General features: G+C 42.9%; 1 protein-coding gene across 2 annotated transcripts; it reads right to left on the bottom strand.

Moving 5' to 3' along the window:
• Positions 1-1,815: 1,815 nt before the first annotated feature.
• Positions 1,816-15,201, bottom strand: LOC121549682 (thioredoxin domain-containing protein 5-like). Of its 2 annotated transcripts, none has more exons than XM_041861516.2 (10): positions 14,936-15,201; positions 13,301-13,453; positions 12,787-12,892; positions 7,750-7,846; positions 6,402-6,517; positions 5,971-6,057; positions 5,678-5,824; positions 4,924-5,006; positions 4,620-4,749; positions 1,816-2,149 (listed from the first exon to the last, which is right to left on the bottom strand). In XM_041861516.2, the coding sequence occupies exons 1-10, from the start codon at positions 15,121-15,123 to the stop codon at positions 2,027-2,029; spliced, it is 1,230 nt and encodes a 409-aa protein (XP_041717450.1). In that variant the 5' UTR covers positions 15,124-15,201; the 3' UTR covers positions 1,816-2,026. The 2 variants fall into 2 exon arrangements, with proteins under 2 accessions (XP_041717450.1, XP_041717449.1); XM_041861515.2 differs by having other exon boundaries at positions 7,750-7,849; positions 14,936-15,199.
• Between the last annotated feature and the right edge of the window lie 2,131 nt (positions 15,202-17,332).

Below are 17,332 nucleotides of genomic sequence, written 5' to 3'. Positions count from 1 at the left end.
AAAAACAAATCACAAAATATACCTCTGGTAAGCTGCTGTTTACATTTGTGATCATGTTTAGACTTACTTTTGTGTGTAAATACTTGTACATTTTCAGCTTATTTATTGCACCTCTTAAAATCACAAGCCATATTACAGAGAAAGAAATGTGAACAAATGAAAAATACAAACTATTTTTGGAAAAAGAAATTTTATTACGAAATCTCATGTTACAACTTGCCTTTGTTGTTGTTTTTTTACAAAAATTCATGGGCAGTGTACAACCCACTCACGAGAAAAAAAATACTGCTTTCCTTCACTGGAGTCTGCCTAGACCATGTGCTATCCATAAAGATTGTACTGACAATAAGTGGTTAGCCTCTGAATGCATTTGTTTCCCTTAATTGAGCATTGAATGTAAAAACTGCCTCACACAGCAACTCCATTCGCACACACACACATTCTCAGACCCCTTTTGATTCACCCCAACTGCCCCAGAATAGCGCACACACGTATATTCAAAGACTTAGCGAACCACTTACAAAATGGGTTGATATACTACATCTGGAAAGAAGGAAAATCAACGTTGTCATCATAACATACTGACTAAACAAGTAAAATATAAATTGATCATTATGTGGGTGGAACATTTTTGCTATTCTGTTTTGCTCTTCAAGCATACGGAGGTAAACCAAACATTCCAGATTTTTCAAAGGTTAATAAACCAACAGTAAAAGTGACCATAGCACTAATGTTGTTACATTCTTGTGCTTCACTGGGTGGATGAGTGATACATGGGAGAATGGTTTACACTGGGGCCTGATAGAGGGCTTAAGTCAATAGAACAGAATATTCATCAGCTTTGTGAAATCTATTGCATTTGCAGCAGACACAAGATAAGGACGTGTTTCTTCTATACAACACACTTCTATCTGCGACATTCTGAATATTCCATTCTAATGAACTAGCCGTAGAAAACCATTTTAAAATATTTTTTTGTACATTTGACACAATCCCTTGCAAACCATGTGAGGGACTGTGTCAAACATTAACTAAATGTCAAATACATGAAAATGCAGTTTTCCTGTAATGACCCAAACTGCCAGATTCCATTCATAAGGCATGTCTTGATCGTGCAAACTGACAATCATTGTTCATAGAAACGGTGAGAACACCAACCAGGCACCTGATATTGTGCCGTTGTGGGACTGGAACCGAAGCCTCTGACAGCACTAAAATGGAAAATGAAAGAACATGTCTACATTGACATTTTCTAGCACATTTACAATGTCAGAAGAACACACGAAGGGCAGTTTGACATGAAACATTGGAAAGTAGTTTCCTGCAGCCTTCCGACATAGCCAACAAGCAGTTGGGGGGACTCTACAGACACATAAGGGGAATACGAAGTTAGCCGATAAGAGATAGCAGTATGGAGTAGGCCGAGAACTGGGTGTCCCTGAGAGTTAAGTTAGTTAGGCCGTCACTGGCATGGATGAGAAGTACCGTCAACTTAACGCTCAACGTCACGCAGCTTTCACCCTTTAGCTGCAGTAACATTACATTAATTGCTCATGATTGTTTATCAACATGATTTCCTTAAAATCACAGAATTAACGGTTTTAAAATGTCCGACAAACTCAGTCAAGTTAATCCAACGTCTTTTGATACAACCGGCAGGCACAATTTAAGACAACCGTCCTTGAGTTGTGTCAAGTATTGGGATGACTATAACAGTATGCATTTTCAAGGTCTGACTGATTAAGTACCGCTGGCAAAAAGTGGTTGTCGATTACATCATTTCATTTCCAGAGGAACAGTGGGACTAAGCGGGGGGTAAACAAGGCATTACAGACAGGGGGTAAAACAAGGCATTACAGATGGGGGTAAAAAAACAGCCTGTTGATGCGAATCCTTTCTGAAAGGAAAATGATCGGAGAGAGAGAAAGAAGAGAGCTAGCCTCTACAGGAGAAAGGATTCCTCCGGTTGGCCAGATATGCTGTGTGGGGGAGGAGAGAACTAACGATGGACGTTGATTGGACAGTGCTACAGCTCGTCTCGGGCCTGCTTCATCACAAAGCCGTGGAGGCTCTCCAAGTCGCGCCCTCCATGATGCTCCTCACCTTGCACACCCGCCCTGAACATCAGCAGGGTGGGGTACCCACTCACCTGTAGAATGGAAAGGGGACAAAGCTTCTGACATCCAGGTAACAACCACTAGCTAACCCCTACCTCCTCAGTGTTTGCTGATCTGAATGGAATGGATAGGTATTAGCAATATGGCCTCAACTTCACCTAGCTCTGCAATGCCTTGACCATACCACTTCCACCTTCCCCATTCCTTCAGATCCGTCAACACCGAAGGAATGTGGGCAATGTTTTTCTCTTACTGTAAACTATGCATGAACCACCTAGATCTTTCCCTTTCAAGATGATTCAATACATGGGATCTGATACAGGAACGACACGTTTTAGTTGGAAACTAATCGATGCACTAACATTTGTTGCATAAACATTCATTTTCCATTCTAAAATAACATCTGCTGCTGATGGAGCTCATTAGCTGAGCCTCTGAGCTGACGGTGTGTTTTTGTAAATGAGATATATATATATATATAGTGTATTTACTATGTAGGCACCTAGTACACCCCCCCCAGAATCAACTTTACCCTGCATATCTAAAAACGACAATATACACTGCTTGTTTAAAAGCAAAACTACCAAAATGATTGCTGACGGTGAACTTGAACAATCAAAATAAGCCTTGTTCAGCAGGTAGGCTATAAGCCAGGTGAGTCGTCTCCGGTGGCTTACTTTTATTCCGGTAAAACACAATTTTTTATACAGCGCATAGATAACAATAACCTAGCAGATTACAGTAGGTTGTCACTCAACTAATAAAGCCTAATATCACGCCAGCCATTTTAGCATTTGAATGCTATAGGTGCTGCGCGGATGTGCACAATCAGGAACAGGCTGCCTTCTTTGCGTTGGTTAGCTTGCGAATCTGGGCACAGTGCGCAGTTTGACTAGCCTGATATTGCTTGGGGTTGTTTGGCATGCAAAATGACTTGTAGATCAATGACTCAACACAGTTCGACACTGAAAGAGAGGACGCATCAGTCGTCACAAAATATTAGGTATTTTCGGAATGTAGAAAGAATGTAATATGAGCAAAACATTTTAGTGAACCTGCGATTCGTAACGTTTGAATCGATTTACTGACCGATGCACGCTACATTTGGATCGGTTTGGGGTCCGCGGACCGATGACCTGTATCTTAAACATTTGAATCTGAGACCGATGCTTACTGGTGAATAGTTACGTCCCTATCGTTTAGCAGTGTGAATTATACCATAAGTTAATTCACTCTGTTAGCCTCTACAGAGACAGATAGGCTGCAGCTGCAGAGACTACTGCCCCATGTCCTTGAGTCAGGGGAAATTCCAGGGAGCGTCCTAGCGATAAAGGTTGTGATGGTTATACCACGGACTGTCCTAGCGATAAAGGTTGTGATGGATATACCACGGACTGTCCTAGCGATAAAGGTTGTGATGGATATACCACGGACTGTCCTAGCGATAAAGGTTGTGATGGATATACCACGGACTGTCCTAGCGATAAAGGTTGTGATGGCTATACCACGGACTGTCCTAGCGATAAAGGTTGTGATGGCTATACCACGGACTGTCCTAGCGATAAAGGTTGTGATGGCTATACCACGGACTGTCCTAGCGATAAAGGTTGTGATGGCTATACCACGGACTGTCCTAGCGATAAAGGTTGATGGATATACCACGGACTGTCCTAGCGATAAAGGTTGATGGATATACCACGGACTGTCCTAGCGATAAAGGTTGTGATGGATATACCACGGACTGTCCTAGCGATAAAGGTTGTGATGGCTATACCATGGACTGTCCTAGCGATAAAGGTTGTGATGGCTATACCACGGACTGTCCTAGCGATAAAGGTTGTGATGGCGATACCACGGACTGTCCTAGCGATAAAGGTTGTGATGGCTATACCACGGACTGTCCTAGCGATAAAGGTTGATGGATATACCACGGACTGTCCTAGCGATAAAGGTTGTGATGGCTATACCATGGACTGTCCTAGCGATAAAGGTTGTGATGGCTATACCATGGACTGTCCTAGCGATAAAGGTTGTGATGGCTATACCATGGACTGTCCTAGCGATAAAGGTTGTGATGGCTATACCATGGACTGTCCTAGCGATAAAGGTTGTGATGGTCATAACATTGACCTTCTTAAAAGGGCAATGAGGGTGTCCTGGTAGCGCAGCATCACTGGTCATCCAATCCTGCCATGAGGTATGTGCTGTATAGTTTTATGGCTAGTGGAACTCAGCTAACCCACAGTCCACCGTTTATACTTCCTGCGGCTCTGGGTCACACCTGCTGTTTGTGTGTGTTATAAACAACATGTCTCAAGGTCTTGCTATTTATAACCAAGAGCATGGCAGACTTCAGAAAGAGCATGGCAGACTTCAGAAAGAGCATGGCAGACTTCAGAAAGAGCATGGCAGACTTCAGAAAGAGCATGGCAGACTTCAGAAGTGCTCTTTCTGAATCATCCCTCAGCTCCAGGCAGTCAATGTACAACATAGAACACCTACGGAAAACCTGTTGCAGATCGTCCTCTCCACAGTGCAGTCCACTTTGCCAATCTTCACGTCAGTCAGGCCAGGGAACTCCTTCTTAGACAGGTCCTCCCAGACAGGGGCCAGATTCTTACAGTGGCCACACCTGGAGGGGACGGAAGGTTACGCGAGTTATGGTTATGCCTTCTAGTTGTGGCCCCTCAATTTAAGTCAATCACCAACACAAATTGCCTTAAATATTGTACATTTCATTCAAGGTGAGATAGGTTAAATAGAACATACATTTGGATTTAATAGCTCGTAAAGAGCTATTTCTTACCATGGAGCGTAGAACTTGATGAATACCAGTCCCTTGGCCACTGTCTCATCAAAGTTGGCCTCTGTGAGTGTAATCACGCCAGACTGCAAGGAAAAAAATAGATCACTTCAGATTGTATCATTCACGGTCCTGTATTGGTTTACACGTCCACAAGACCAGTAATTCAAAGAAGTAGCCTAAGTTCATAAACCGGACATCCGAGTCTAATCGAGTTCTACATTTTATTGGAAGTAGCATCGGATCTCTCGTTAAACCACATGTGCCATGTCTTTTTTAAGACTAGTGATGTCACTTCACACTGAACATTCTAATATAATAATAATAAATGTAATTTAGCAAACACTTTTATCCAAAGCGACTTACAGACATGTGTGCACAAATTTTAAGTATGGGTGGTCCCGGGAATCGAACCCACTATCCTTGCGTTGCAAGCACAAAAATAACTACCCTGCCCATATTTGCTACTTCTAGTTAACCGTTGTGTAGCTGAGGCCTATGACTGGAGTCGAGTCAAACAGCTTGGCCTGGGCTGGCTAGATGGTAATCTCACTGCTAAAACATCTGCCTGAGATCTTATTCCACTTATTAAGTATCTGGAGAGGTATGCTGTAAAAACGTGCTGCCCACACACGCAACAGGGTGCCCGGCACCAAAATTAGATCTCGACGTAGGCATTTACCCACAACATAGCATGTGGAGTATTTTAAATCTGGAAGGCCTATTATACCGGAGAGAAAACCACACACTGCAGTACCTCCTCTTTAGCAGGCTCGTCGCTGGGTACTGGGATCTCGTTGGCATGTGGGTGTTCATCATCCCCCTTAGCAGCAGCAGCCTTGACCTGGTTGTCCACAAAGTCCTTCAGAGAGTCCAGGTCCCGCTTGCCTTTGTACTGGTCCGCCTGGACAGACAACACCACCACCGGAAAGGGTTAACAAACTGACTCCTTAAAATGGTGAAGTCATAGCTCCTTACAAAACATAAATGGGTTACAGAACACAATGACACAAGGTCTTCTTCAGTGAGTTAGCCAACCAAACTAGGTACCTTCTCTCCGTCCTTGAAGAAAAGCAGGGTGGGGTAGCCACGCACAGAGTTCTCAGAGCACACCTCGTAGTGCTGGGTACAGTCCACCTGGCCAATCACAACACACCAGTTTAATCAGAATTCATTCAGCATATCCAGCTCATACCTAGTTTGTCATAATTCACATTTAAAACGCGTGTAGCTGGTAAAGATAGCCAGTTGTGCTTTTCATGTGGAAATATTAACATGCAGTAACTTCTACTACCACTGGGCTGTCAGTCCAATACAAAACATCAAACCACAGCCATAAATAACATTTGTTGAATGGGTCGTATCATTTTACTGTACAAAACAAAAATGAGTTGTCATAAGTTCCGTATCCTGGACTTGTGCACGTGTACATAGCTGACAAACATGGCGCTCCAGTCCCCTGCTGGTGACTTGTCACCCACCTTGCCGATCTTGATGTTGTCCGAGTGCTCGAAGCTGGTGGCCAGCTGCTCCCAGGTCGGGGCCATGGCCTTGCAGTGACCGCACCAGGGGGCAAAGAACTTGACAAAGTGGGACCCTGCGGAGAAGAGAGGAAAAATACATTAATACTGGAAAACATCATATATAAAAATGTACAGTAAGCCTCCCGAGTGGTGCAGTGGTCTAAGGCACTGCATCGCAGTGCTTGAGGCGCCACTACAGATCCGGGTTGGATCCCAGGCTGTGTCGCAGCCGGCCGCGACCGGGAGACCCATGAGGCGGCTCACAATTGGCGCAGCGTCGTCCGGGTTAGGGGAGGGTTTTGCTGGCCGGGATGTCCTTGTCCCATCGCGCTCTAGCGACTCATGCACGCTGACTTCGGTCGCCAGTTGTACGGTGTTTCCTCCGACACATTGGTGTGGCTGGCTTCCGGGTTAAGCGAGCAGTGTGTCAAGAAGCAGTTCAGCGTGGCAGGGTCGTGTTTCGGAGGACGCATGGCTCTCGACCTTCGCCTCTCCCGAGTCCGTACAGGAGTTGCAGCGATGGGACAAGACGGTAACTACCAATTGGATATTACGAAATTGGGGAGAAAAAGGGGTAAAAAGTACCCCACCCCCCAAAAAATAAAAAATGTATGTGCAGTAAGGGTAGCTACAATCTGAAAGCACAGAAATCAGAGCGTTTTAGCTTAAGGATGGGTATTTAGTTGATGAAATAACATCAACTATAAAATGGCCTCTGCATTACTGGCCCAGAGACTAAAATACACTGAGCTCAGAGGTTAAATGCTACCTGTTACGCAATTTTGTCACAGCCAATCTTGCCACCATTTAAAAAGGTTGGACACAAACATTCCTCTTAAAAATGACCCTGTCATATCCTGTATTTTTTCTCCAAACAGGAATATATTTATTTTTACTTCTCAACCAAAACATTCAACTCAAAACCGGGCTGAAGAGCTGCAATTTCAGCGGGACATTTATCATGACCACCATGTATTTTTGTTGTGCTTGTCCAGTGACCGGAAACATGCGGTTTGCATGAGATAAATGTAGAGTGGATTGCGTCATGGTTTCAAGGAAATGACAGCATCTAAATTAAGTTAATCGCTGTAGAAAATTGACATATGTAGCTTACAAAAAAAGTTGTGTTAAGGAACTCTCACACGTTGTATTTGGGTATAAATAGACAAGCCTGGTCCCAGGTCAGTTTGCGCTGTCTTGCCAACTCCTATGGTGCGAGACAGCAAAAACAGATCTGGGACCAGGCTATAAAAGAGACTGTTGGCATATGTATATTGTACTGACAGATCCCAGTCCCCCACATTACCTTTAGCGATGTGGGCCTTGAAGTTGCCAGCAGTGAGGTCAAACAGGCCCTGCTTGGGCTCTGGGGCTTTGGGAGGCTCCAGTTCAGTCTCTGGCTCCTGCTAACCCACAGAACATCATATATAGATTGCCATCACATAACATTAGTCTCAAGGTTTTATTCAGATGGTCTCAAAGGTTTAAAACCGGGGGATTTTATTTGGCCCCCAAGATTTCAATGATTTATTGTTGGACATAAATGACTGAAAACACCAGCAAAGCAGCTCCATGCGATTTTAATTTTGGAAATCGGTTCAAAAGTTATGAAACACCTACTCATTCAAGGATTTCTCTTTATTTTTACTATTTTCTACATCGTAGAATAATAGTGAAGACATCAAAACTATGAAATAAAACATGGAATCATGTAGTAACCAAAAAAGTGTTCAACAAATCAAAATATATTTTATATTTGAGATTCTTCAAATAGCCAACCTTTGCACACTCTTGGCATTCTCTCAACCAGCTTCACCTGGAATGCTTTTCCAACAATCTTGAAGGAGTTCCCACATATGCTGAGCACTTGTTGGCTGCTTTTCCTTCACTCTGCAGTCCAACTCATCCCAAACCATCTCAATTGGGTTGAGTTTGGGGGATCGTGGAGGCCAGGCCATCTGATGCAGTACTCCATCAATCTCCTTCTTGGTAAAATAGCCCTTACACAGCCTGGAGGTGTGTTGGGTCATTGTCCTGTTGAAAAACAAATGATAATCCCACTAAGCGCAAACCAGATAGGATGGCGTATCACTGCAGAATGCTGTGGTAGCCATGCTGGTTAAGTGTGCCTTGAATTCTAAATAAATCACAGATAGTGTCACCAGCAAAGCACCCCCACACCATAACACCTCCTCCTCCTCCATACTTTATGGTGGGAAATACACATGCGGAGATCATACGTTAACCCACACCGTGTCTCACAAAGACACGGCGGTTGGAACCAAAAATCTCCAATTTGGACTCCATAACAAAGGACAAATTTCCACCATTCTAATGTCCATTGCTCATGTGTATTGGCACAAGCAAGTCTCTTCTTCTTATTGGTGTCCTTTAGTAGTGGTTTCTTTGCAGCAATTCGACCATGAAGGCCTGATTCAGACAGTCTCCTCTGAACAGATGATATTGAGATGTGTCTGTTACTTGAACTCTGTGAAGCATTTATTTGGGCTGTAATTTCTGAGGCTGGTAAATCTAATGAACTTATCCTCTGCAGCAGAGGTAACTCTGGGTCTTCCATTCCTGTGGCGGTCCTCATGAGACCCAGTTTCATCATAGCGCTTGATGGTTTTTGCGACTGCACTTCAAGAAACTTTCAAAGTTATTGAAATGTTACGTATTGACGGACCTTCATGTCTTATAGTATTGAGCTGTTCTTGACATAATATGGACTTTGTCTTTTACCAAATAGGGCTATCTTCTGTATATCCCCCTACCTTGTCACAACACAACTGATTGGCTCAAATGCATTAAGAAGGAAAGAAATTCCACAAATTAACTTTTAAGAAGGCACACCTGTTCATTGAAATGCATTCCAGGTGACTACCTCATGAAGCTGGTTGAGAGAACTCCAAGAGTGTGCACAGCTGTCATCAAGGCAAAGGGTGGATATTTGAAGAATCTCAAATATAAAATATATTTTGATTTGTTTAACACTTTTTTGGTTACTACATGATTCCATACGTGTTATTTCATAGTTTTGATGTCTTCACTATTATTCTACAATGTAGAAAATAGTAAAAATAAAGAAAAACCCTTGAATGAGTAAGTGTTCAAAAACTTTTGACCGGTAGTGTATTTCCACGCATAATAGAGAGATACAGTGGGGAAAAAAAGTATTTAGTCAGCCACCAATTGTGCAAGTTCTCCCACTTAAAAAGATGAGAGAGGCCTGTAATTTTCATCATAGGTACACGTCAACTATGACAGACAAATTAAGAAAAAAAATTCCAGAAAATCACACTGTAGGATTTTTAATGAATTTATTTGCAGATTATGGTGGAAAATAAGTATTTGGTCACCTACAAACAAGCAAGATTTCTGGCTCTCACAGACCTGTAACTTCTTCTTTAAGAGGCTCCTCTGTCCTCCACTCGTTACCTGTATTAATAGCACCTGTTTGAACTTGTTATCAGTATAAAAGACACCTGTCCACAACCTCAAACAGTCACACTCCAAACTCCACTATGGCCAAGACCAAAGAGCTGTCAAAGGACACCAGAAACAAAATTGTAGACCTGCACCAGGCTGGGAAGACTGAATCTGCAATAGGTGAGCAGCTTGGTTTGAAGAAATCAACTGTGGGAGCAATTATTAGGAAATGGAAGACATACAAGTCCACTGATAATCTCCCTCGATCTGGGGCTCCACGCAAGATCTCACCCCGTGGGGTCAAAATGATCACAAGAACGGTGAGCAAAAATCCCAGAACCACACAGGGGGACCTAGTGAATGACCTGCAGAGAGCTGGGACCAAAGTAACAAAGCCTACCATCAGTAACACACTACGCCGCCAGGGACTCAAATCCTGCAGTTCCAGACGTGTCCCCCTGCTTAAGCCAGTACATGTCCAGGCCCGTCTGAAGTTTGCTAGAGTGCATTTGGATGATCCAGAAGAGGATTGGGAGAATGTCATATGGTCAGATGAAACCAAAATAGAACTTTTGGTAAAAACTCAACTCGTCGTGTTTGGAGGACAAAGAATGCTGAGTTGCATCCAAAGAACACCATACCTACTGTGAAGCATGGGGGTGTAAACATCATGCTTTGGGGCTGTTTTTCTGCAAAGGGACCAGGACGACTGATCCGTGTAAAGGAAAGAATGAATGGGGCCATGTATCGTGAGATTTTGAGTGAAAACCTCCTTCCATCAGCAAGGGCATTGAAGATGAAACGTGGCTGGGTCTTTCAGCATGACAATGATCCCAAACACACTGCCCGGGCAACGAAGGAGTGGCTTCGTAAGAAGCATTTCAAGGTCCTGGAGTGGCCTAGCCAGTCTCCAGATCTCAACCCCATAGAAAATCTTTGAGGGAGTTGAAAGTCCGTGTTGCCCAGCGACAGCCCCAAAACATCACTGCTCTAGAGGAGATCTGCATGGAGGAATGGGCCAAAATAGTGTGTGAAAACCTTGTGAAGACTTACAGAAAACGTTTGACCTGTGTCATTGCCAACAAAGGGTATATAACAAAGTATTGAGAAACTTTTGTTATTGACCAAATACTTATTTTCCACCATAATTTGCAAATAAAATCATAAAAAATCCTACAATGTGATTTTCTGGAATTTTTTTTCTCATTTTGTCTGTCATAGTTGACGTGTACCTATGATGAAAATTAAAGGCCTCTCTCATCTTTTTAAGTGGGAGAACTTGCACAATTGGTGGCTGACTAAATACTTTTTTTCCCCACTGTATGTGATCATATACAAATGGAGGCAAGGTTTGAAATGATACTTTTTTAGACAAATATTATGTAGTTACAAAAGTTCAAATCAGTAACGCTGATCTGAATGGGGGTCACTTGTATTTTATTTCAGTAAGCATAATATATTCACATAGCTTCCTAGCTCATGGGCATAGCAGGTACATATATGGTGTTGGCTACAATGTTACCTCGTCAGTATAGTGTTACGTGTCCTAATCCTTCACAATTAGCAAGCGCGGGGATCATCATACAATGATTAACTCCAGCCTTTGAGCACGGCACACTAAGGCAATGTCAACATGCTTCCTGATTAACCTATGGGCTCACTAGCGCAATTACACTACATATAGAAAAGTACGTGGACACCCCTTCAAATTAGTGGATTCGGCTATTTCAGCCACACCTGTGGCTGACAGGTGTATAAAATCGAGCACACAGCCATGCAATCTCCATAGACAAACATTGGCAGTAAAATGGCCTTCCTGAAGAGCTCAGTGACCTCAACGTGGCACCGTCATAGGATGCCACCTTTCCAACAAGTCAGTTCGTCAAACTTCTGCCCTGCTTGAGCTACCCCGGTCAACTGTAAGTGCTGTTATTGTGAAGTGGAAACGTCTAGGAGCAACAACGGCTCAGCCGCGAAGTGGTAGGCCACTCAAGCTCTCAGAATGGGACCGCCGAGTGCTGATGCGCATTGTGCGTAAAAATCGTCTGTCCTCAGTTGCAATACTTACTACAGAGTTCCAAACTGCCTCTAGAAGCAACGTCAGCACAAGAACTGTTCGTCGGGAACTTCGTGAACTGGGTTTCCATGGCAGAGCAGCTGCACACAAGCGTAAGATCACCATGCGCAATGCCAAGCGTTGGCTGGAGTGGTGTAAAGCTCGCCGCCATTGGACTCTGGAGCATTGGAAACGCGTTCTCTGGAGTGATGAATCACGCTTCACTATCTGGCAGTCCGACGAATCTGGGTTTGGCGGGTGCCAGGAGAACGCTACCTGTCCCAATGCATAGCGCCAACTGTACATTTTGGTGGAGGAGGAATAATGGTCTGGGGCTGTTCCAGCGGGGGGTTTTGATGCCAGCTGTCCCTCTAAGGGTATCTGCCATCAACATCTGGCTCTGAGGAGCATTTCTTCAGAGACGAGGCCTACCCCAATATATCTAAATAAAAATTCCATATTGCATTCTGTCTTTGTATATGTCCATTCACTTAAGCCTGTACTCAATTAAAATATATGTTTGGGCTTCTTCCGGTCAATTTGCAGTCTACAAATTATTTGTAATTATGTTCCAGCCCCCTGACCATCCGCTAACGGATTTCAATTTTTTTAGCGCGGCTGAATCTAGTTGATGATCCCTGGTTTAAAGGAATTCCCTCTCGTCATCATCCTCATGCACTGAGAACAGGATCAAGTGGAAGCAATAACAAGGTTGTCCACTGTTAATTTGCATTCACCTATCCAAGGCTTTCAAATCAGCGCAGATTAAAGGAAATTAGGAGGAGAAGCCATTTCAGATGAGATGCATGTACCGCCGCCATCGTCGCTGCACTAAGGTAACACCCCCCACCCACTTACCACAGGCTCCTCCTGCAGAGTGTTGAGCATCCAGGTCTCCAGAGACTGCAGGTCCCTGGGGCCTTGGTACTTCATCGCCTCCTGCTCAGGTTTGAACAGCTTCAGCCTACAGACAACACAGGGGGTCAACGAGATCATTCGCCTCAATGACTAGGCCCTACTGCTCTGTAAGATGACTGACACACTCACAATACACTTAACTGATCAATTCCTTCGTCATTACATGCAACTCAACGTTAGTTCTTGGCTAATAAAATGTAACAGCATACACTGCAAAACAAGGTGGTTAAACATTAAACTAAATGCATGTCAATGTATCACACTGCTATCAGTCAATAAGTAATCAGTCTAGCTACATGGTTTATCCTAGTGGCAAAATGAAGATACACCTTGAAATGGCGAGGTAGTACATGAACTTCTCCAATAAGAAATCCAGTAAGAAACGGTTCTGTTGCAAAACATTTTTTAAATGTTTTGCTATGGTGTGCACTAATTAATACAACCCTATACCTACGTGGGGTAGCCCCTGATGCCGTGGACATTGGAGCAGAACTTAACATCCTGAGTGCAGTCAACCTTTACTACGTAGGCGGGTGGAGTCTCCATGCTGTTGTATTTGTCCCCCATCTCGTTCCATGTCCCCTGTAGCCTCTGACAGTGACCACACCTGGAAACAAAACGCAGCACAGGTTCTTTCAAAGTATTTTCCCTGAGGTGGTACAGGCCTCACAGTTCTGCCTGGAATTAGCTGTTCCCCCCCCCTATATCATTGTTGCCACCGCTGAGATTTTAACATTTTATTTAACCTTTATTTAACCAGGCAAGTCAGTTAAGAACAAATTCTTATTTACAATGACGGCCTTCACCGGCCAAACCCGGACGACGCTGGGCCAATTGTGCGCCGCCCTGTGGGACTCCCAATCACGGCCGGTTATGATACAGCCTGGAATCGAACCAGGGGGTCTGTAGTGACGCCTCAAGCACTGAGATGCAGTGCCTTAGACCGCTGCGCCACTCGGGATATATCTGCCAAGACGCAAACACTAAAAAATTGGTGGAAACACTGATTAGCCTAGGCATTAAATAGAGAGAGCCCAGTCTCAGTGGAAAAGGGAGACACCTGATACAACTCAACACTCCTATTGAATTCCAACTGTCTTCATGTTTCTATGGCAAGTGGCATACATGTGCCGCCTTGTCATGTTGTCTGACTTAAGTTATCAAAATAGCTTTTTATGTTTATTTGATCAGTTTGTGCAGTGTGGGGTCAGCTTGTAACTGTGTGCAGGGAGGTATACAGTAAAGATACTCCTGTGAAGTGATGAAGAACTGCACTGTTGTCCAAACGCTTACATTTCAGAAAAGATACCAACATATTAGGCCTTACTACAGCAAGTAGATTGTTCCTTGTGTTGAAAAAACGTAGGACATTTTTAGGCAGCTTTAGGGCATGCATGTCTACGAAGTTACGTCAATCAGTGGTTGCCACGTAAGCGGTCTCATCATAAAATGGTCCATTCCTTCACTCTACTGTACTGTTAGCTAGCTAGGCTAGCTGTTATACAGTACAAACAACTGTGCAGCAAAATGAACACCATGGTGGGGGGGGGGAGAAACACTGCACTGTGCATGTAGTTAGCGACTATGTCAACTAACGTTAAAGTACGGGGCAGTCCAAGTTGAATCGTCACTTCAAAAAGTTCACAAGTTTCCATAAGTTTCCCAGGCTCTAATGATTAGCAACCAAAGCATGTTAACTAACGTTAGCGTAGTTCTGGTCTCATGTGATTTGTTAGCCAATCTTTAGCCAGTGTGTTAGTTAGCTAGCTAGATTACAATGACTTCGCATCAATGCAATGATGGATAACATTTTATATACAAGTCCTAGTTATCATTTGTAGCAAAAAATAATACAACTTGGCTGACTAGTTAGCTTAGTAGCTAGCTTTTTAGACAGCTAGCCGGCAATAAAAGCTGAACTAGCTAGCTGCAAGTTAGCTGCTACTGTAGCCCATGACAACTTGAAAATCTTATAAGTTGGTAAAGAAATATGGTAGCCATCTAAATATTGTCAATAACTTTACAAACTGCACTCTACCTAGCGAGTTTATCCATTCATTCAGGTTAAAACTTGAAAACTTTTGCTTACCAAGGGGCGAAGAACATGACAAAGTGGGGAGCGGTGGGGACAGCATTGTTGAACATATCCACCGTATACGTATGCTTGGCATGTTCATCTTCTTCAGAATCAGCATCGCAAAATATATTACCAACAAGTAACGAACAATAAATAAAACACAACATAAAATGTGTGCAATTCAGTGCTGTGGAGGCCATGATCGCGTCTTCGCTGAGCCACTAGCCTGTCTGTGAATACCCCTAGCGCTGACCTTTGAAGAATGTGGAATCTGGATAGGGCCCATGCACGACGAGATGCTCTGAACAATGGCTGCTGCAGTTTAACAGGTGGAGATGCTATCCACATTACCTAGAGATCTGTGGCGTCGCGCAACTGCTGCACTTCAAACACCTCTAACAAGCTCCAACAAGTTTCAATTCAGATGCTTTCACAACTAGGGTATGGAGGACTAAAAGTGCCACAATTAAATAAATAAATACACCATTAAATAATTACTTAAATGTGTCATTAATTAATTCAAATTAGAATTAAATACATAAATGTGTTATTAAATGTGTCATTAATTAATTCAAATACCGATTCATTTTATGTAAAATACATATATAATAATTTCACTATTTACATTTACATTTCATGGTCCTGCGTTGGAGTGCTTCCTGAATTACTTAAAACTGTCAAACTGACCCATCAAAAGTTGGTAGGCGGAACCTAACGCCTGATTGGTTACCCTCTGCATCAAGCCAAGACAAATCAATTCCGGATAATGTCAGCAGGTCCTGCTTCTACATCCTCTGCTAAGTTTAAAATGTCTCTAACCAACTCCCTGGAAAGTTCACGGAGATCCTCCATTGTCTCTATCCAGGTTGGCCTACTCTACTTCAGACCAAAGCAATGGATCAGACTAGATTCGCGTTAGCCCCGCCCACTGACTTTGATGGGTCAGTTTGACAGTTTTAAGTAATTCATGAATCACTGCAATGCAGGATCATGAAATGTAAATGTAAATAGTGAAATAATTATATATGTATTTTACATAAAATGAATCGGTATTTGAATTAATTAATGATACATTTAATTACACATTTATGTATTTAATTCTAATTTGAATTAATTAATGACACATTTAAGTAATTATTTAATGGTGTATTTATTTATTTAATTGTGGCACTTTTAGTCCTCCATACTAGGGTAGGCATCAACACCCGATATACACTAAACAAAAATATAAACGTTTTAAATATACTTAAGTAGCAAAGGTAAATGTAATTGCTAAAAGATACTTAAGTATCAAAAGTAAAAGTATAAATCATTTCAAATTCCTTATATTAAGCAAACCCAAAACAATTTACGGACAGGGGCGGTGTGTTCAATAGGGCGATATGGGCGACGCACTGCCAAACGGGAAAAGGAAGGGATTTTTTTTCTAATCAATTATATCACGGCAACAGTAGTTATCAGTGTTGTAATCTAGACGTCTGATCTGCCACAGTGCCACTAAATGTCCAATCAGGCTAAAGTCGTGCTTCAAATGGCCCCCCTTTTTGGGGGCGATTTCAGTCAGGTTGAAAATCGCCCAGAAGTCTGTCATAGACTCCCATGTAAAATCTATTTTTTTCAAATATCAGAGCTTTCAATACAATCTCTATGGGTTTCTGAGGGCTTGCACTTACGCGCTTTCGTCATACGTAACATAACCATGAACGTAACTAAGAAAAGAGCGGGTAGCCTCATCAATCAATTCACTACTACTGTGAAAATGGCTAGGCTTCAGTGCAACTCGATTGTGTCTTTGAAAGAAGTTCCTTTTTGTCGGCGAACAAATGAAGATAAATTGGCAACGAAACAATTAGGACCTCCCCAGACCAAATTTAATAATTCAACAGGTTTCTACTAAAGGGGGAAGTCCTACACCCGAGGATTTTCCAAAAATTGGTACGAACGAAAAACCTGGCTAGCAGGCTGCGATGTAGCTAATGCAGTCTTCTGCTACCCCCTGCTTACTCTTTCACCCTGAAGGCGGCACGGCAGACAGCACCGCTTGGACAGCGACTGGTGTGTAACAGACATGCACCATCTTTCAGGAAAGATTAAGAAACATGAGCTGTCAAAGACCCACATGGATAGCTGTTTGAGATTGTCTGCTTTGGGAGAGTGAACATTCCCACTCAACTGGATGAGGGATACAGGCTAGCTGTCCGCCGCCACAACGATGAGGTTAGTGTTGATAATCACAAGTTTACTGGAGAACTGAAACTGACAAGGCTGACAAGATAGGACCCTTTTGTCCATTGTTATTGGATAGGAACAGAACTTATAACCAGCTCCTGACCTAAATAGATCTTAGCACAACATTTTACTCAACATATCATATTCCATATTCACTATAACAAATATATTTACTACGAC

This window comes from Coregonus clupeaformis, unplaced genomic scaffold, assembly GCF_020615455.1.
Source record: "Coregonus clupeaformis isolate EN_2021a unplaced genomic scaffold, ASM2061545v1 scaf0140, whole genome shotgun sequence".
In the NCBI taxonomy this organism is placed as follows: Eukaryota; Metazoa; Chordata; class Actinopteri; order Salmoniformes; family Salmonidae; genus Coregonus; species Coregonus clupeaformis.
Note: the sequence above shows the minus strand (reverse complement) of the source record. Positions and strands in the feature narration are given on the sequence as shown.